The sequence below is a fragment of the Pteronotus mesoamericanus genome, unplaced genomic scaffold (assembly GCF_021234165.1).
Source record: "Pteronotus mesoamericanus isolate MK-2021 breed Mesoamerican mustached bat unplaced genomic scaffold, CSHL_Meso_final contig_27, whole genome shotgun sequence".
Taxonomy (NCBI): Eukaryota; Metazoa; Chordata; class Mammalia; order Chiroptera; family Mormoopidae; genus Pteronotus; species Pteronotus mesoamericanus.
The window spans coordinates 22,675,159-22,697,025 of NW_026555115.1; the positions used below are offsets into that span (position 1 = coordinate 22,675,159).

Below are 21,867 nucleotides of genomic sequence, written 5' to 3' on the forward strand. Positions count from 1 at the left end.
GCATCCTTTTTATTTTTAATCCTCACCCAAGGATATGTTTATTAATTTGGAGAGAGAGGAAGGGGGCAGGGAGAGAGACAGACAGACAGACAGACATTGATGTGAGATAGACATTGATGTGAGGGAGAAACATCGATTGGTTGCCTCTTGTATGAGCCTCAGCTAGGAATCAAACTTGCAACCTAGGTATGTGCCCTGTAACCACTTGGCCAGCGCTTTTTAAAAAAATCCTCATCCAAGGATATGTTTTATTGATTTTAGAGAGGAAGGGAGACAGAGAGAAACATCCATTGGTTGCTTCTGGCATGTGCCCTGCCTGACCAGAGATCGAACCTGCAACTAGTTACTTGCTTTGACCCAGGAGTGAACCTGCAGCCTTCTGGTGTATGAGACGATGCTCCAACCAACTGAGCCACCCAGGCAAGGTGATAAGCACTTCAGACATTCTTGGCATACTAAAGTTGGAGTGTAAGAGGTGGGTGAGGGAAGCGAGTACTGCCAAGAAGACTTCAGGTGTGACCAGAGAGCAAAAGTTGAATCATGAGAAGATGACACTGATGTCAAGGGAACAAATTTTGAGGAGGGTGAGGTCAGCTGTTGCATTGCTGGAAGTATAGGTAAGACCAGGAGTAAAGTATATCAGTGGATTTTAGCAAGATGCAAGTAGTGGGTGACATTGTTGAGAATGTTTCTCCACTATAGTGCTGGAGGTGAGGCTAGATTGTAGTGTGCTGAGCAGTGAATGAGAAGGGAAGAAGCGGTTATTGCCAGAGAGATTATGCCTTGTGAAAGTGTAGCTGTGAAAGGAGTAGGTATTGAGAGGGTGTTAGCAGTTTGGGTATGTTGTCAGGAAGTGTGCATGTGTGTTTTAATTTAGGATAGACACTAAATGAATTGATTTACTAATTAGAAGGATCTTGTAGAGAGAGGAAGTTAGAAAAGAGGAATATGGAATATAGTGGGATAGAATCTAAAGTATTGGATGGAAGAAGGATCCTAGAGGGAGGGAAGAAATGATGTAATTTTGAAGTTTCTAAGTTTGCTGGTAGGAGGTGGAGGTGGTTCCTATGTGATGGCTTCTGTTTAATCTTTGAAGCTTGGTTAGAGAATGACAGGTGGTAGTATTAGAAGTTTCAGATCTTAATGAGGAATGACAGTTACTAGATTTGGAAAACAGATTACTGAGCAGCATTAAAATTGAGGTTAGAGACCATGAGTTTATGTCTGTACCTTGATATTTGGGGGTTTTTTTAGCCCCATAAATTATTTCCAGCTTTTTTGTTTTTAAGTGAGTTTTTATACCAAGAAATAGTTAACTCTATCTCAGTCTCAGTACAAATTATGAAGAATGACATCTTTTCTTGGCTTTAAAAATATCAAAAGAAAGTATGGTTGTTTTATCGTAGAATTTTTAAAATTTGTATTAGTGTATAAATGTTCAAGGCCAGCATATGGTTAAATAGAGTAATTTTTATTATTCTCAAGAGCTACAGTTGACCCTTGAACAATGCGGGTGTTGGTGTACCAACCGCCACCCCTCTGCATAGTCGAGAATCTGCATGTAGCTTTTGATTCCCCCCAAACGTAACTGCAAATAGCCTACTGTTGGGTGAAAAACTCTCTGATAACATAAACAGTCAATTAACACATATTTTGTATGTTCTATGTATTATATACAGTATTCTTACAATAAAGTAAGTTAGAGAGAAGAAAATGCTGAGAAAATCATAAGGAAGAGAAAATACATTATACTGTTCATTGAACAAAAAATCCACATATAAGTGGACCTGCACTGTTTAAACCTGCGTTGTTCAAGGGATAGGTGTACTGTTTTATCTTTCAGTTATTGATGTGTTTTCATGAGAAAAATTACGTTACTCATTTCCTGTTTCAGGAGATTTACTGAACTGAAGCACTACAGTGATGAACTACAGTCAGTCATCGCACATCTTCTTCGAGTCAGAGCTGTAAGTGGGCCCCAAGCGTTTTTTGACACATATCTGTAAGGCAGTGCTTCTTGTTTAATCATTATGTTTTTAAGGAATGGATGTTATTTATAATGTATAACTGATTGTTACATTCAGGTATGGTGTGTTTATCACCCAGACTGCATTTTTAAAAATTGTGGAATGTTTTCTGGCATAAACGACTTGAAGTATTTTAGTCTATTGTTTGTATGTGGTTGTTTTGACATCTTGTCCAAAGATGTGTTTCAGTGTTGGAAATATAATTTAGTAAGTGGAAATATAATTTAATAAAAACATAATAATACCTGTTTTTAAGGTTTGCGAAATAGTTTATATATGTTAGGCTAGTGGTTTTCTACTGGTGTGACGCAAGAATTTTCAAAAGATGCAGTGCCTGTTTAGTCTGGGGCACTGACCTCTTTTCCTTTAGATTGTCAAAAAAAATGACAACAGCCAACACAACAATAGCCATCCTGTGTGAATAAATCAAAATTATACCTATTTTTGTCAGATTGGCAAAAATATATTTTTTTGGTGTGCTGCAGAATTTTCGTAATTAATGTGTGCCATGAGATGAAAAAGGTTGAAAATCACTATGGTAGGCCATCTAGTGTCTGTGCTGTTAAATTCTGCTCAGTAAACTTATTTGAGTTAATAGTCTGCCGTGACAAAAGGAACAAGAAATCAAGGAATAATCATTATACTTAGCATATAATTTAGCTGCAACAGACATGGTGAAAAATAATTTTGGGTAAATCATTGTATCTGGAAAATTGTGTCATCTACTCTGGTCCTTTGAGGTAACCTAGAGGAAACTTAGAACTTGCCTTAAAGGCTTTGAAAGATGCTACATGTTACCAGGTCTAGGATCACATCTTATACTGATCGGAATCTTCTTGAAATGAAATACATTATCTAGGATTTGTTTTAATAAAAAGAGTCTATTGGTAAAGGGTGGAGAATAGGACAGTTTTAGATGAGACAATATTGGCCATATAATAATTGTTGGTGATGTTAAGAAATGGAAAAATATCCTATCCTCTACTTTTTATATGTTTGAAGATTTCCACAGTAAGTCTAAAAAAAAATGGAAGAGTCCCATATTGACCCAATCTCCTCTTTAACCATTCAGAGAACCTTTAGATTCCTTAAATAAATTGTAATATACTTTTTAGGAAAAGAAATGGTACCTGTGAGAATTATTAGGCTAGAGTCAAGAACTAAGTATTGAAAAGGACTGTGGATTAATGAGGTAAAATTTTTAGATCTTTAGTTGCCTTCAGATTACCCAAACAAATGAGGCAGCAGTTCTTGTGGAAAGTGGTGGTGGAGACAGAGAAAATCCAGAAGAATGGAAGAACAATTCATACTGCTTTTTCTTCTGTGCCAGAAAATTTGGAGAATTTACTTACATTAGAGGTCTGGCTGATTATGAAAGCTGTGTCCTCTTTAAAGCCCTTTAACCAAAGGGAAGGAGGACACTGTAGAAAGCTTCGTTTAGCAGGAAGATAAACAGTTCTAGGAGTCTTGGGTAGGCAAAGGTAGACTGTTAACCAGTCACATGACTAACCCTGGGTGTTGAAAGCTTTTTTCATACCCAGAAGAAATTAGGAGACAAAGCAGAAAAACCAGCCAGAATTAGATTTATCAGAAATCTCAAGAGATGAGTGGTGAATTGAACAAATTTTAACAGTTAAACACTCAGAAAACTCATGAAGCACAGGGAATAAATTTAGGTGAAATCTGAAGGAGGGAGAAATGATTGTCATTGTGAGTCTGTGCTGCAGATCACTTAGCCTGAAAGTATGGATGATTCCTTTCATAAAACAAGAAAAACAAGGCAAGATATGGTAGTGATTGTATTTGGTTTTCTGCTAGTATTTCAAATTATATTAAAAAATGGGATTAATATTTAATAACCTTTAAAGATTATAACAAAATTTATTTAACTGTGATGTTAAAGAAGAATTTTAGAGAGTCCCCCACACAACTGTTTTTTTATATTTCCTTATATTCTTTCCACACACTCCAGTTTTATCCTTTTAACTACTAACCATGCCAAACTTGTTTCTGCCCTAGGATTTTTTTTTTAAATTTTATTTTAATTTATTTTTTCAAATACATTTGTCTCTGCCTCCCCCCCACCACTTTCCCTGCCCCCCCTCCCTCCTTCCTTCTTGTCTCTGTTGATTTCTTTTCCTTTCAGTGTTGCTGGTCGTATTTTCCTTGCATCTTTGTATTGTTGGTTAGGTTCCGCTTATAGGTGAGATCATATGGTATTTGCCCTAGGATTTTTATTTGCTCTTTCCTGTGCCTGTACCATTATTCCCACCCTAAAGATCTTCCTTTGGCCTATTCTCTCTGTCAGTTTTTGGCTCAAATGCCTCCTAGGAGAAATCTTTCCTGGGCATCTGAAAAGATGTAATTTTGTATCATTTCCCTGTCATTTTCTGTCAATGCTGTTGACTTTAAATAGCAACACTATCTGGCTATGTATTTTGTACTTATTTGCGAATAGTCTCCCCTACTAGGTGTGTGTGAGCTCCACAAGAGCAGGAGCTTTGTTCTCTCACTGCTAATTCCCTAGAATAATGCCTGACTCTTAGTAGCCACTCACTGCATAGTCATTGAATGGATGAATAGATGAATGTACGAAGTATATGCTAACAGTTTTGTTTTAAAGGATCTGAAAAAGCAGTTAGATAAATCGGTTTTTGAGTTTAATTATAACCTACTAATAGAACTGGTAACTACTGTGTATATGACAAGAACCTCTAAAGAAAATGACCTTGTCATCAAAGAGTTTGTAATACACAAGTGAGAGAATTCTGGGTAGGGATATTTATCCTTAATTTAATGAATTCAGCTTCAGAAACTATTGACATGAAAGGTAGTTTGAGCTCTTCAAAGGAAAGAGCATTTGATCTGAGTCAGATTGAAATTAGACTGTGTAAATGAGAGAAATGCCAGCGAAAAGTACAGGATGCTTTATGATTACCTAAAATTCCGATTGTTCTAAAATTGGGGGAAAGGCTACGTAGTCATGGACAGTAACAGAAAAGTAAAAGCAGAAGATTAAAGCCCAACACTGACAGAAGCCTGCAAACAGTGCAGAAAGCACTGCAGGGGGAGCCTTTTTGTAGCATTCAGAGCATCATGAGAAGAAGCCTTAGACACAGACAGGTAATGAATTGTTAACAGATGTGAAAATAGAATTAGTTGATTGTCTTTTCTGTCAAAGATAATTCTTTTGAAAGTAGAGAAGGCAAAAGATAAATTATAGGTAGGATAAAGAATTAAATATTTAAGATGTCAGAACAGAACAACCAGAAAGGGCAGATGGCCTTAGACTGGGAGAGGCTGTGTTTGTCCTTTACCAGGTCCTTCTGACAAATCCAGTAACTTTTTAGAGTTTTTTTTTTCTCTGCTGGCACGTGGGAATATCTGCCTGACACATAGTAAGTGCTGAATAAATACTTATTTTATGAATGGGTGCCTTATTCGTAGAGTTATGAGACTCAGATTAGATAGTGTTTTATAAACTAAAACAAAAGGAAAAGAATATTGATACCTAACATTTATGTACCACTGTATATCAGCCCTGGTGTTCAAGCAGATTATATTATTCTTTTCTAATTCCTGCAGTAGCCCTTTGCAGGGAGGTACTGTTACTGTCCCCATATTGTAGATTAGGAAACAGAGGCAAATGAAGTTGAGTAATTTGCCTCATATCACACTATCAAATAGATATGTGGAGCCAGAATTTAAACCTTTGTCTATCTGACTCCAGAACCCATGCTTTTGACCAATCACAAATGCCAAAGAACATGAATTCAAGCAGATTGAGGGAGAAGAGAACTGATTTTTCTTGAGTCACCTTGCTTATTGCCAAGAACCTTAAAAATGTCATCTTATTGAATCCTCACAAAGTCATGTGACGAAGATTGTTTTCACATTTCCAAGAGGAAAATATAATAGTTAGGCTTGCAGTGGTTTGATACAGTCTCCAAAGTCAAACTCTAAAGTAAGAAGGAGCTGGAATTTGAATTCATATTTGCCTGACTCCAGATCCCTTCTTTTCTACCATATTTCCTGTCTCTCTCAGGGAAATCAAATTTAAAAGAGAGGGGAGAATGTTTAATTCTGCTAATACTGTAAAGATGCAAATTATAATACCGAGGTACTATTTAACATTTAATTTGTGGTCAGTTGTAAAGGTGATAATATCTAGTGTGAAATATTTAGTGATGATGGCAGTATAAAGTATTACATACCACTCCTTTGGGAACCATTTTGGTAGTAAGTATCATGAGTCTAAAATTCTTATAATTTTTGACTTCTTAGGAGATAATTCAAAAGAAAAGCTGTGCATTTCCAGATTTGCAAAATTAGATCATTTAATAGAATGCCGTAAAACTTTGTTCTTTTTAATATCTAATCCCCTAATATTTCAGTGAGGATAGAGAAGACTTTCTTTTACACACACACACACACACACACACACTCTCTCTCTCTCTCTCTCTCTCTCTCTCTCTCTCTTTCCCCCCCTCCCTCTCTCTCTCTCTCTTTGTTTTTCAAGAGAGGGGGAAGCAGGGAGAACAAGAGAGAAACATTGATGTATTCTGAGAGATACATGGATCAATTGTCTCTCACACACCCCCAAATGGGGACCTGGGCTGTGATCCAGGCATGTGCCCTGATGGGGAATTGAACTAGCAACCGTTTTGTGCACAGGCCAGGGCTCAGTCCCCTGAGCCACACAGCCAGGGCTGGAAGACGTTCTTATCATAAGTACAAATGATTCAGAGCCGGGAAGACATTAACATGAGTTTGTCATATTTCTTCTTTTGTCATAGAATCAGCTAGGTGTCAGTTCTCCTTCTCTGTCAATTGTCAGATGATCAATTTTCAAAACAAAGACTTGGCCAAAAAAAAAAAAAGAAATTGAAAAGCTGTTTAGACTCAATCATTGAGTATGGCCCCCTTTTCCTGGCTCCAGTGTTCTTGATTACTGCCAACCATTTAAATAATCTGGTTTCAGGTTTTATTTTTAATTTTTTTGGTTTCAGATTTTAGTAATTTCTGTTTTATATCTGCCATTTTTGTCTTTCTTTTTCCTTAGAAATGATTTTTGGTCTAAGTTTATACTTTCACTTTGCTTCCTCTTTTTTCTCAGTGCCCTGATGATCTGGATACAAGTCACTCCGTGTTTTAGTGACTAGAACAATTTGTTTCCATGAGTAGTTTGTTTGTTTTTTTTTGGTATAGAAGATCTTTGTTTTTTAATTATATTTTATTGATGATCTATGACAGTTGTCCTGATTTTCCCCTCCCTTTCCCTCTCCACCCAGCACCCCCACTCCCACGGGCAACCTCCTCATAGTTGTTCATGTCCATGGATCCTATGTTTAAGTCTTTTTTAAAATATATGTATATTTTTTATTGATTATGCTATAACAGTTGTCCTATTTTTCCTCCCCTTTATTCCCCTCCTTCCTGCACCCCCCCCCCACCGGCATCCCCCTCTTAGTTCATGTCCATGGGTCACACATATAAGCTCTTCAGCTTCACCATTCCTATGCTATTCTTAACCTCCCCCTGTCTATTTCGTACCTACTATTTATGCTTCTTATTCTCTGTACCTTTTCCCCCATTCTCCCCACTCCCCCTCTCTGCTGATAACCCTCCATGTGATCTCCATGTCTGTGATTCTGTTCCTATTCTAGTTGTTTGCTTACATTGTTTTTGGTTTTGGGTTTTTATTCCTTAGGTTCAGTTGTTGGTAGTTTCTTGCCATTTTACTGTTTGTAGTTTTTGACCTTCTTTTTCTTAGATAAGTCCCTTTAAAATTTCATATACTAAGGGCTTGGTGGTGATGGAAGTCCTTTAACCTGACCTTATCTGGGAAGTACTTTATCTGCCCTTCAATTCTAATGATAGCTTTGCTGGATAGAGTAATCTTGGATGTAGGTCCTCTTTATCTGCCCTTCAATTCTGAGTGATATCTCTGCTGGGTAGAGCAATCTTGGCAATAGATCTCTGCCTTTCATGACTTCTTTCCAGCCCTTTCTTGACTACAAGGTTTGTTTTGAGAAATCAGCTGATAGTCTTATGGGAACTCCTTTGTAGGTAACTGTGTCCTTTTCTCTTGCTGCTCTTAAGATTCTCTCCTTACCTTTAATCTTGGGTAATGTAATTATGATGTGCCTTGGTATGCACTTCCTTGGATCGAACTTCTTTGGGACTCTCTGAGCTTCCTGGTTCTCCCGGAAGTCTATTTCCTTGGCCAGATTGGGGAAGTTCTCCTTCATTATTTTTTCAAATAAGTTTTCAGTTTCTTGCTCTTCCTCTTCATTTTCTGGCACCCCTCTGATTCAGATGTTGGAACTTTTAAAGCAGTCCCAGAGGTTCCTAAGCCTCTCCTCATTTTTTTGAATTCTTGTTTCTTCATTCTGTTCTGGTTGACTGTTTATACTCTTCCTTCTGCTCCAAATCATTAATTTGAGTTCGTGGGGTTTTTTTGTTCACTGTTGGTTCCCTGTATATGTCTCTTTATTTCATTTTGCATAGCCTTCACTTTTTCCTCTATTTTGTGACCATACTCAATCATTTCTGTGAGCTTCCTGATTACCAATGTTTTGAACTGTGCATCTGATAGGTTGCCTAGCTCTTCATTGCTTAGTTGCATTTTTTTCTGGACCTTTGATCTGTTCTTTCATTTGGGCCTATTTCTTTGTCTCAGCACACCTGTTACATTGTAAGAGGCGGAGCCTTAGGTATTTGCCATGGTGGGGCAACCCTCATGGATGTGTTGTGGCACTGTATGTCAGGGAGGGGTCTGAGAGGGAACTGTGCCGCTTGCTCGGCTCTTGGCCACCTTTCAATCACTTCTTCCCCTACCCACTAGCAAATTGGGACCTTCTGGTGCTGATTCCCAGGTGGGTGGGTTTGTGTATTTTCTAGGACCCTGGGAGTTTCTCCCGCTGCCACATCCCCCGCAGTGTTTTACAGCCAGAGGTTTTGAGGCTTTCTTTTCCTGTCCTGGAATCCTGGATTGCCCCATCTGTCTTATTCCCCAGCTGTTCTTCCCGGTATCTGAATGCAAATGTGGGACAGTCCAGTACTCCAGCCACAGCCTTGCCACGCATCCTCACCGCCTGGCTACCCATCTCTTCCCCTCCCACCAGTCTGGATGAATGTTTCTTCTTTAACTCCTTGGTTGACAGACTTCCATACAGTTTGATTTTCTGGCAATCCTGGTTATTTTTTGTTTCTAAATTTATTGTCCTTCTTTTGGTTGTGTGAGGAGTCAAAGTATATCTACCTATGCATCCATCCTGGCTGGAAGTCTCCATGAATAGTTCATACTGAAATATTGCTGGTCTAATATAACTGCTGTGTCGATTTGTTGCGTAGTTCATGAGTAAACTAGTTCCTCATGCGGTTTCTCACCTTTTTGGAGGATGAAAACTCTTGTCTTTTTTTTTCATTTGCAAGTATTTAGGTAAGTGATCATAAAATACATTTTTATAATACACTTAAGAAAAAACAAATTTAAATCAATAAAAGATAAAATGGCAGGAGTTGACAGAATTTAGTGTTTATAAATGAAATCATCAATAACTAACAATTTAGAGAAGAAATTCAAGTGTACTTGAAAGTTTGAGACCATGCTTTACAATATTTTATAGCAAAAAAAATTATCAGTCTTTTAAAGAAATGCATGACAATAGTTTTTCAAATGATTTCATAACAGATTTCTAGACACTGTCATATATGGACATAAAAAGTAAAAAAGTTAAGAACTTTGTCAAGCAAAGTATTATTAGTCCAGAGCAGCTTGTAAAGCTTACTTTTTTATATAAAGATTCTTCCATTTCATTTGTTCTTGTTATAGGAATGGAAAGAAACTTACATGCCAAGTATATTTGAGGAGTCTGTAAGCTATATAGCAAAAATAATTACTTTTAGAAGTCTATATTCTATGAAAATGTGCCCCACACAGCATCTGTGGTAACTGAGCAAATGTAAACTGTGTGATTGTTGTCTTCTAAATAAAATATTTAACTCCAAGTCTCACACAATATCCCCTAAGTCCGCATCTCCTGTTCAAAGCCTCAAGATCTTTGGAAAAGTCCTTACCTCTATTACTAAAGATGTTTCTGTGAAGTCCCTTAGAAATTTTTTCAGTTTTAGTAACAAGATATGTGCAGTAAAGGACCATAACCCCCCAAAAATGTACTGAGGCTAGAACAACCTCTAACCCTAGGAAGAATTCTCTACTTTGAGACCTGCAGGTCCAAGAAGACAACTTAAAGTTTCTTAGTTAAAAAAATTTTTAAAAACTGTCATGACTAACTGAATAGTTAAATTTCTAGGAAAAAGAGACTTTTAAATCAAGATTTAGCAATATCAACTATAATGAATTTTTCCCAATCATTTATGAATGACAGAAGAGAAATCAGTTGAAGCTTTAATACATACAGAAGATACTGCATAATACATAGTGAGTATTGACACATACCCTTTCATTTTTAAAGTATAAAATTCAGTCAGCATATCTGATGCTCTTAAGCTGCATTTATGACAAAGCCCCCCAAAAAACTCCAAATGGCATGAAAACTGCACACAGTTTAGAGCTTTCCACTAGGTTTGTAACAACCATCCGGTTGCCAGAAGTGAATATCAAAAAGAACTTGATTGAGTTTTGCATCCAGAGATCCTGCTCTTCCTTGGTATCTGTAGGCAGTCATACTCTGTGACACTAAGAAATGCTTAGTGAGACAGAGTGTGTTCCTGCATTGGCTGACAAGAGTCTCTTGGTCATCGTTTCTTTGGGGTCCAATAGTAGTTAATTCAAAAGTGTTACATTTTGCCCAGAATTCTCTGTTGGCAGGTTCTATCTGATGACTGGTACAGTTGGCCAGATTTATCCCTCTTACGGGATTCTTTCTTTTTCCCATCATCTGGATATGTCCAATAAGGGATACAGTATCCAGAGAGAATACACCATCTTTGATGCCAGGAACCAAAACCACTAACATCTTAAAATACGGTTAGAAAACTTCTTCAACACTTGAATTCATTTGACATGTTATTTTTAAATAAATATGATCTTCCAAAGAAGATAAAAAGGGCACCTTGTCCAGAGGGAATTTAGTGTTTCCTAACGAAGATAATGACAGCATGTAAGATCAAACAAGGATAAAGCTGCTGGTAAACACAGCATTGAGACCTCCTGGACTTGCCATAACTGAAGAATAAAGGGTGCTTTTTGTGGTTATAGATATGAGAAATTGATTTGGAGTAATAGCCTTGGATTTGTATATCTTTTTCTTATCAGGTACTGAGGGACCTTTGTTTTGCACCAAGCTATAAACTTCGTTATTTATTTCAAAGTCATTGGACACATCTGGAGCGTATGTAGTAGAGAATTGCAGAGTATCATTAAGAGAATTTGAAGAATGGTATGGCTACCATATTTTCAGCTCCTGCTTTCAGTATAATTAAGAAAGAGTGATCTGCTGCATTTGGTTTCTGAACTGTGCTGCAGACAGAATCTGCTTTTAGAGGCAAGTGGATTTCTGACGAAGTAACTGATCCTTTGGATGGAACAGATTCACTTTAGGATATGGGACCAGCCTTATTCTTCCTCTCAGGCCCTTCAATTCTTCAGTTTAATCAGGTCATCAATAAAAAGTGTTCTTTTCTCAGTTGTGATCAGAAGAAATCTTTCTGCTTCTGCTTCATCTAGGGACCCTTTTTCATGCTCCTAATCTAAATAGCAGTTCAGAGCCTGGCTGGCTTGAGATCACCGTTTGCTGTAGGTCGATTTCATTATTGAGTTCCTGCATTTTCTGTTTGATATTAACTTGACAGGGAAAGCCATTCTTTTCTTCAGTTTTCTTTTCTCCTCCAATTTTGAAGTAACAACTTCCTTCTGAACAATCACTTGCTGTATTGAAGGACAGTCTGTTTCTTTGATTCTTTGAGATCTACATACATCAATGCTGTATAAAAAGATCACAATCTTCAGAACCAGTGCTGTCACCAGATTCAGCTTGAGAGACACTGGTTCTTTGGAACTTTCCTGGTTTTGGACTGTCATCACTTACGCTACTTACTGTCTTTCAGTTCCAATCTAGGCCAGGAAAATAAACTCTCTGGACTAACCACACCACATGCCTGTGCTAATGGAGCAGGCAAAGACATCGAGGAACTAGATATTTAGTGCATCTTCCTGGTCTTTGCTGCTCTCTGCTTCTGCTTGATCCATTTCTTCTTGGCTCTTTGACACATTTAGTTCATTTGCCTTTAGGACATCACCAAAGATGTCATTAATTACTTTTGAACTGTGAATATCATCATCGTCATCTACACTCAATTTCACGTATCACTTCTGTTTCTTGCTTAACCTTTGGGTCTGATGATACTTTTAAAGACTTTTCTCTTCTAAAAACAATGTTGATTTCAATGGCCTAGACTTCATCATTTCCCATTCAGTGAAACCTGTAGGTTCTGTATGGAGAGGTTTTGCTGATGTCTTATTTTCTGTCACCTTTTCCTTTTTTGTTACTGGAAGTGATGGGATGTTTTAATTTTTTTTCTTTTATTGATTCAAGAAAGAGGGGAAGACAGGGAGAGAAACATCGATGTGAGAGAGAAACAAACAGTGATCAGTTGACTCTTGCATGTGCCTGACTGGGAGTTGAACCCGTGACCTTTCGGTTTGCAGGTTGACACCCAGCCAACTGAGCCACACCAGCCAGGCAACAACATGATGTTTTTTGAGGACAGTGTTCTGACAGTGAATTTCCTATTTGGTTTCCAGTTTGCTTCTTGAGGTTTTGCATTTTCTTGGACTCCATAAATTGCCCTTGTCAAGTCAGCCACAAAGACATGCTAGTTCTTTTCCATATTCCTGCTTTAGCTCTTGTGCTACATGGATAGTAGAGGAGGATGTGTTTTGCTTTAATAATCTTTCCTGGATGGGCTTTGTATTTGGAGTCATAATAGGGGTGCTGTGGGGTGTACTATGAGCTGTGTTCTTGACAGTGTTCTCCAAAGTGTCCCAGGAAAGGCTTGACACTTGCTCCTCCCGGTGTTGCAGATTTCTCTTAGTTTGAGACTAGAGACAAGTTTCTCTGTTTAATTCTTCTTTGGGCTAAACTGTCAGGGATACAGCTGACTTCTCAGTAGGTTTTGATACCTCAGTTTTCAGAGGACTATCAGGAGTGTTTTGAAGTCGCTCAGGATTCTATACCTCACAATATTTAGCATTGGTGATGCATATAGGCAATTTCACAGGGGAAGAAGGAGCTTTCATAGAGCTGGAAACTGCAACCTTAGTCAAAGATGCACCCTCACTTATCTAGTAGGGGCTTTATTCAAAGAATTATTACCATCCCTTTGGGAACAGCATGTAGCTTCCTGCATAACACAGCTGCTGTTGATCCTAAAGAGGCAACAGTGGCAGAGAAAACTTTGGATGAAAACTCAGGCCTCTTTTCATCATACTTTATGGGCCAGAATATTTTACACATTTCTAATTACTATGGTAGAAACGCCCTTTGTACTGGCTGCCAGGAGTGATATACTTTAAAGAAAGAAACTTAACTACGTGGATTGTCAAACTCTTTCTTTGAACAGTAATTTTGGATTTGTATTTTGTACTGAAGTTGTTTCTAGTTTTTGTTCTTTTTTTAATTTTTTAATCCTTTCCTGAGGACATTTTCCATTGCTTTTAGAGAGAGAGGAAGGGAGACAAGAGACAGGATGGGTGGGGAGAGACAGAGAGACAGAGACATCAGTGTGAGAAACATTGATTGGCTGCCTTCTTACACATGCCCCGACTGGGTATTGAACCCACAACCTGGTATGTGCCCTGACTGGGAATCGAACCCATGACCATTCAGACCATGACACAACACTCCAGCCAACTGAGCCATACTAGCCAGGGCAATTTTTTTTTTAAATTACATTTTATTGATTATGGTATTATAGTTCTGATTTCTACCCCTTTGCTTCCCCATCCACCCAGCACCCCCTATTCCCTCAGGCAATTCCCCCATCATTGTTTACATCCATGGGCCATGCATGTAAGTTCTTCGGCTACTCCATTTCCCAAAACTGTACTTTACATCCCCATGGCTATTCCCTAACCCCCTATTTGTACTTCTTAATTCCCTCATCCCCTCCCCCCCATATTTATTTATTTATTTTCTTTTAAAACCAATTTATTTAAATTTAATAATCATGTTTATTCTATTACAGCAGTCTCAGTTTTTCCCCCTTTACCCTCCCACCTATCCACCCCTCACTCCCACAGTCAATTCCCACTCTGTTGTCCATGTCCATGGGTCATTTATACATGTTCTTTGTCTAGTCCCTTCCCCTTCTTTCCACCATTGTCCTCTTTCCTCATCCCCTCTGGTCCCTTTCAGTCAGTTCCATGTTTCCATGCCTGTGGTTTATTTTGTTCATTAGTTTATTTTGTTGCATAGAGTCCACTTACAGGTGAGGTCATATGGTATTTGTCTTTCACCAGCTGGCTTATTTCACTTACCTTAATATTCTCCACTTCCATCCATGTTGTCGCAAAAGGTAGGAGTTCCATCTCTCTCTCTTTCTTTATTTCTTAAATGCAGATTGATTTTTTTTATTTTTTTACATGTCGAAGTTAATTAATTATAAAATATTTAAACAATTTAAAACCATTATAAAGTCTCAGCAATTAAACCAACATGACACCAGCACAGAAATAATTGAGTAGATCAATGAAATATAATGAACATTCTAGAGAATATATGATTAAGTTGATATTTCAAATCAATGGGGAAAATAAGGCTTATTCAACAGATAAGGTGCATGGACCACTATTACTTGAAATAAAACAAAACAGCCCTATTTCACGCATTATACAAGAAATATTCAGGTGAGTTAAAAATCAGTATGTAGAATCTAAGGAGTTTTAAAAAAAAATGGAACTAATGTTTTTCATGACCTGAAGTAAAATATTCAAACCCAGAAGCTATAAAGTAAATATTGAGAATATGACTATAGTAAACATTTAACTGTATAGTAATATACATATAAAAAAGGTTAAAGGACAAGGAATAGAATAGAAAAGTATTTGCAACACATCTAAAACGTGGTTAATAAGTTTTCTTGTTTGTTTTTTTATGGAAAAAAATTCTACAAACCTTTAATCAATAAATGGATAAAGAATACCAGAAAGTCATTTAAAGCTGTTTTTAAAAAAATAATAGAAATAGGCAAGAATATACAAAAACAGGTTTAGTTTCAACAAATAGTAAAGGAACAATTAAAATAACGTGATTGTCACAATCAGATTAATGAGTATTAAAAATATTGGTAATATCAAGTATCAGCACTCTGAAAGGAACTGGGTATTCATGGAAACTTTTTGTTCATTTTAAAGCAGTCCCGTTAGCATATTTTGCAGTGCTGGATTGTTGGAGGTGTATTCTTTGAGCCTTCTTTTGTCTGGGAAACTCCTTATTTCGCCTTCCATTTTAATTGAGAGCTTTGTTGCCTAGAGCAGTCTTGGTTGTAGACCTTTGCTTTTCATGACTTGGAGTATTTCTTGCCATTCCCTTCTGGCTTGCAGTGTTTATGTTGAGAAGTCAGCTGGTAGACGTATTGGGGCTCCCTTCTATGTTACTACCTCTTTCTCCCTTGCTGCCTTTAGGATTCTCTGTTTGTCTTTAGTATTTGCCATTTTAATGATGTGTCTTGGAGTGGGCCTCATTGGGTTCCTCTTGAATGGGACCCTCTGTGCTTCCTGGACTTGTGTGACTTTTTCTCTCCTCCAATTAGGGAAGTTTTCCATCATTACCTTTTCAAACAGGTTCTCTATCCCTTCTTCCTCCTCCTCCTCTTCTCCTTCTAGTATCCCTATTATGTAGATAGTATTACGTTTTGGGTTGTCCTGCATTTCCCTAACTGCCTCTTCATTCTTTTTGAGTCTTTTTTCATTTTCTTGCTCTTTCTGGGAGCTTTTTTCTACCTTATCCTACAGCTTGCTGATTCGGTCCTCAGTTTCATGTAGCCTGCTTTTGATTCCTTCGACTATGTTCTTCAATTCAGAAACTGTATTCTTCATTTCCTCTTGTCTCTTACCAATCGTTTCTATGTCCTTTTTCATGCTGATAGAGTTTGCAGTAAGTTCTTCATAGTTTCCCTGTAGTTTTTGGTAATTCTCTCTGAGCTCTCTGAGCTCATTGAGCTTCCTTAGAACCATTGTTTGGAACTCAGTATCCTGCCTCTATTTCATTTATTTCTCTTTCTGGGGATTGCTCCTTTCCCTTCGAGTGTGGCGTATTTCTTTGTCTTCCCATTATTTGTGAGACTCTTCTCTTTTGCTTATGATTCTGTCTTGATTTCCTGACTTTGTGGTGTGAACTTCTATGGTTGGAGACCACTGTTTTTACTTTCTGGATCTGCCTCTGATGATGTCAGGTGTTTACCCTGTCTGATTTTAGGCAGTTTGAGACTTCCAGGAATCCACTGACTGTGGCTGTCTCCTTCAGCTGTTAATCTAGTCACTCTGCACTCAGCAGGCTGTCTTAGACAGCTCAGGGCAGGGCAGAGTCCCTCCTGGGGGCAGGGTTATTGGGTCCTTTCACATTGCTGTGTATGGGGGAGGAGTCCACACTGGGATCCCACTGGCTCCCTGTTGTCTCCCCAAAGCCTCTGTCCCCAGTCTCTCCTCAAGTGTCTCCAGACCTCTCTGTGCCCCCTTTAGCCAGGGATCTACTGTCTGTGGCTGCCACTCTGCACTCAGCGGGTGGCTTAGACAGCACAGGGCGGGGTGGAATCCCACCCGGGGGCGGGGCTATTGGGTCCTTTGACGCTGCTGCCACTCAGGGGCGTGGTCTCTGCCTGAGTGAGATGGCAGCTGCGGCATGGGGGATGAGTCAACACCGAGATCCCGCCAGCCACTTTCTCTGTTCTCTCCCCAAAGCCTCCTTCCCCAGTCTCTCCTCAGGCGTCTTTAGCCCACTCTGCCCCTGCCTTTGCTGGAGACCAGGATAAGTGGCTGCAAATTAAAATTAATGCGTTGGCCCTTTAAACAGTTCTTTGCGTCTCCAGCCTCCTGTCTCTGGCAGAGAGCAACCCTGCCGCTTCTCGCAACTGGCTGTTTTCTGTGTACTTTTTGGGCTCAGGTGCTGTGGGCTAGAGATCCCCACTTTTGGTTTAGAGCCTGCTCTTCTCAGGGGGATCTCACTGGGCGTTTCAATATCCTTCTGGTGCTGCCACCTGTGGGTGCCCCCCCCCCCGCCCCGTCTCAGATCTGTACTACACTCCTTACCAGTTAGATTGCGCTAAAGCCAATTCTGTCTCCAAGGTTTCAGGGCTCCTCTCTCGCTATTTTTCAGTCGTTTGTTCTAGGTGATTTCTCCACAATTTAGTTGTAATTCCAGGTTGGTCCTGGGAGGTCAGTGTGACTTCCACTCAGTCCTCTGCCATCTTGATTCCTCTTAATTCCCTCATCTCTTTACCCATGTTCTCCCTCCACCCCCCCATCTGGCACCCATCTGGTAACTAACTTTTCTCTTTCTGCTTTTAAGAGTCTATCTTTAACCTTTGGCCTTTTAATAATGATGTGTCTTGGAGTCAGCCTCTTTGCATCCATCATAATTAGGACTCTCTGTGCTTCCTGGACTTGAATGTATCTTTGACTTGAATGTGTCTTTCCTTCATCAAATTAGGAAAGGTTTCTTTCACTGTTTTTTCAAATAGAATTCAAATTTCTTGCTCTTTCTCTTGTTTTGGCGCCCTATGATGCGAATGTTCGACCTCTTCATTATACCGTCCTCATTTTTTGGATTCTTTTTTCTTATTGTTCTGATTGGTTGTTTTTTTTGCTTCCTTATGTTCTAAAACATTGATTTGATTCTTGGCTTCATCCACTCTACTGTTGTTTCCCTGTAAATTGTTCTTTACTTCAATTAGTGTATCCTTTGTTTCTGACTGGGTCTTTTTTATACTGCTGAGGTCCTCACTAAGTTCCTTGAGCATCCTTATAAACAGTGTTTTGAACTCTGCATCTGATAGATTGCTTATCTCCATTTTGTTTAGTGCTTTTTCTGGAGTTTTGATCTGTTCTTTCATTTGAGCCATGTTTCTTTGTCTCCTGGTCTGGCGGCCTCCCTGTGTTTGTTTCTGTGTATTAGGTAGAGTTGCTCTGACTCCGTGTCTTGGTAGTGTGACCTAATGTAGTAGGTGTCATGTAAATTCCAGTGGCTCAGCCTCCTCTATCACCCAAGCTGGGTACTCGAGGTGCGCCCTTTGTGCAGATGAGTACAATCTCCTCTTGTTGTTGAGCCTTGGTTGCTGTTGACAAGTCAATGGGAGAGATTTACCCAGGCCAGTCAGCAGCAAGGACTGGCTGAGATCACTGACCACCAACCTCTGCCATCCTTGGAGGTTCAGCTGTGCAGCGGAAGGTGTTGGTGCTGTGACGTGGTCTGTAGCTGTCCACTGGGTGCGTTGGTCCTGAGGTTTCTCAGGTGTGCACACCAAGGTCAGCCCCCACTTGTGTTTTGCCTGGTGCCTGAGTTATAAAGCAACCTGAGATGGCGGCTACGTGTGCTGGGCTTGGAGATTCCCAGACAGAGTCAATCTGTGAATCTAATCTGGCGGCTGCTATCGCTCACTGAAGCCAGCTGTTGCTGGTTTGATACGATTTAGGCGCCAAACCAGCCAAAAGCAGCTTGGTTGGGCTCGTAAGTTGGGTGGGGCAGAGCTACTGGGAATTTCTAAGGCTGGTCAAACAGTGTTAGCCAGGTAGATGGAGTCTTAGATAAGGCACCAGCTTACCAGGCTCTGTTGGGGGAGGGTTTAGAAAAGGGACAATGGCCTCTGCTCACCTTAATGTCAGAAACTTCACTTCCTTCCGTATGCCATGGGTGCCTTTCAAGCTGCTGCCCCGGTGCTGGAGCTCAGAGGGAATCAGTCTGTGTAGGTGAGTCCGTGTGTGGGTTTTTTAAGAGGAACTGCTTGAGGCTCCAGCAGCTTCTTCCACTGACTAAATACCTGTTGGTTTTTGCAGCCAGAAGTTGTGGGGACTTACCTTCTTGGCACTGAAATCCAGGGCTGGGGGACCTGGTGTGGGTCTGGGACTCCTCACCCCTGAGATATCCTTCCTGAATTCTTATCCACACACATGGGTGTGGGACCAGCCCGTTTTGTGCCTGTGCCACTTCTGCCAGTCTGGATGGATGTAGTTTCTTTAATTCTGTAGTTGTCAGACTTCCATTCAGCTCTATTGCTGACGTTGTTGAGTAATGGTTATTCTGTATTTTAGTTGTAATTTTGATGTGGCTTTGTGAAGAGGTGAGCAGTGTCTGCCTGTGCCGCTCTCTTGACCAGAAGTCCCCTAGCCAGGGCTAGTTTCTGTTCTTACGTGGCTATCTAACAAGCTCTCTCCCTCTCTTTCATGGTTAATACCTTAGGTGGATGATAAAATGCTCAATTCTCAGGAGGAGGTTTTATCTTTAGAAGTATAAGGACCTACAAAAGTTAGTAATCTAGAATGGAATTTTCTATTTTATACTCTTTGGAACGCCAGTCCTGTAAGATGTTCTCTTGAACAGTCATGATTCATATAGTGTTAATGATTTAAAATGTCCTGCAGAAAGGAAACCAGTTAAACTTTATTAGCTCACTTTTTCGCAAACTTACTTTACAAAGGAATCACTTTAAAAAAACAAACAGCCTTTGCCACTCTATAAGATTCTCAAAAAATTGTTGGGAAATAATATGCCATAAAAATTAGTTTAGAGAAGTAGGGACAATCCCAGAAATTTTCAGGCAGAATCATTTCTATGAATTTTGTCCGGAAAGATTAGTACAGAAGTTGGCAAACTTTTTCTGAAGGCCAGATAGTAAATATTTTTAGCATTTTGGGCTATATGATCTCTATTGAATCTATTCAGCTGTGCTGTGAAAGCAGCCATAGAAAATTCTAACATGAATGAGCCTGACTGTGCCCCAGAAAGACTTTAAAAAAACAAGCTGCAAACCTGTAGTGTGCTTCCCCTTGGTCTAGTGGGTATATGTTCTTTCAGAGCAGGCCAAGTGAGATGAAAAACATTTTATGATCCTCTTAGGCCTGCTCCAAGTATTACAATGATATTTTATTCGCTTTACGCTGAAGTATTGAAAGGGTTAAGGTTTGTTTATAGTTAATGCCTAATTCTTCAAATTACTCCTGTATGAGTAAGGAATTAGGACCTTAATTTATCCTTAGGGTTTACATTTACAAACTCTAAACTAGGAATTTTTTTTGCGGGGGTCAAGGGGGTTTATGTGGGATGGACTTTTTTAAAAAAAATTGATTTGAGAGAGGGAAAGAGAAACATCGATTTGTTGTTCCACTTGTTTATGCATTCATTGGTTGATTTTTGTATGTGCCCTGACTGGGGACCGAACCCATAACCTTGGCATGTCAGAACGACAAGCCAACCAATTGAGCTACCCAGCCAGGGCTGGGATTAATTTTTGATCTTCCAGTTCGTGTTCATAACCTGGGGGAAAGTAAAGCAAATTACCTTGTGTGGTGTTACATTTTGTCTTTTGTAAAATATGTGTAAATGGCTAGGCAGTACCTATTTCAACCCAGTGATCTGAATTGTAATTCTGTTATTAGTTAAAATCTAATGTTTTTGTTGGTTAGAAGGAATTACCTTGACACAGTAGCATAGAAGTATGTTGCACATGTTGAACATTTATGTATAAAACTATCAATAGAATTGAAAATGTCTGTATATTCTTTCCCCTGTATTTCACTTTGGGGGCTTTACCATAAGGAAACAATCTGAAGTATGGAAAAGCCATGCTCTAACATGCTAATTATAAGATTATTTATAATACTGAAAAAATTAAGGATAACTAATTATCTAACAAGGAATGCTTACACTAGGTGGAATTTTATGCAACTATTTAAGGTGATATCTGTTAACCTACTGGATAAAAATATTACCATAGAGGAAAAAATAGTGTTGTTACTGGAAAGAGGACTGAGACCGAGTCTGTCTCAGGCAGGCCTGTAATGTGTGGGTTCTTGACTTTGTGCAAGAGATACTTCACAACATGAGTCCAGCTGTTTTTAGGAGTGTGGAAGGGCTTAGGGTTGAAGCAGCTACAGGAGAGTCCAGGCAGGACTGCTTTGGCTCTCAAGAAATGTTATAGGAAAGAAATGCGACAAAGCAGGGCTGCTTTGGCTCACTGAGAAGTAGACAAAAAGGGGGCCTTGGAGACAGGTTCAGGGGTTTGCCCAGGATGAGCTGCCTCTGCCCACTGTTCCCCTGGTTGCAAGTCTCGTGGGGTCCCTTAGAGTTTAGGAGATGTGGGCCTGCTCCCAAAGAGCTTTGTTTTGAGGGTTTGTAAAGGCTGGGAGTTTAGGGAAAGATCTCAATAGAATAGTCATCAGTTTCCCAGGGTGTGCCCTTTCAGGGTGGTCGTCTCTACTGACTGGTCAGCACCAGGGCAGGGGGTCATTAGTCATTGCAGCTGGTCCTGGCTCACCTTCCTGGTTTTGCAGCTTTTGTGGACCTGAAGCTGAAGAACGAGTGAGGACTAGATGTTATTTCTAGAGAAGAGAGGTCAGGGATTCTAAACCTCATGATCAGCGATATGCCAGGAGAAGAATGGCCACCCTGGGGTTGAGGTCCAATGCCAGTCACACCCCCTGCTAGGTACCCAGGACTTTCCATCCTGGTGACCTTCTGTATCTTGCTGTAAAATGCTCAACCAGTTTGTTCATCCATCTGTCTCAGTTTCCCCATTCCATTTGCCAAGAAATTTTCCTAGCTTCTTATTTTCTGCCTCCTTGTCATCATATTTATGTAATCACTTTCATACTTCTTTCTGT

General features: G+C 39.5%; 1 protein-coding gene and 1 pseudogene across 1 annotated transcript in view; one reads left to right on the forward strand and one right to left on the reverse strand.

The window, feature by feature from the left end:
* The window catches only part of SNX4 (sorting nexin 4), a 73,355-nt gene that overhangs the window by 24,950 nt on the left and 26,538 nt on the right, over window positions 1-21,867 (forward strand). Inside the window, exon 7 of the mRNA XM_054575173.1 lies at window positions 1,895-1,967. Within this exon, the coding sequence (XP_054431148.1) occupies window positions 1,895-1,967 (73 nt within the window). The remainder of the gene's footprint in view (window positions 1-1,894; window positions 1,968-21,867) is intronic.
* Window positions 10,565-21,709, reverse strand: LOC129071615 (anillin-like; annotated as a pseudogene).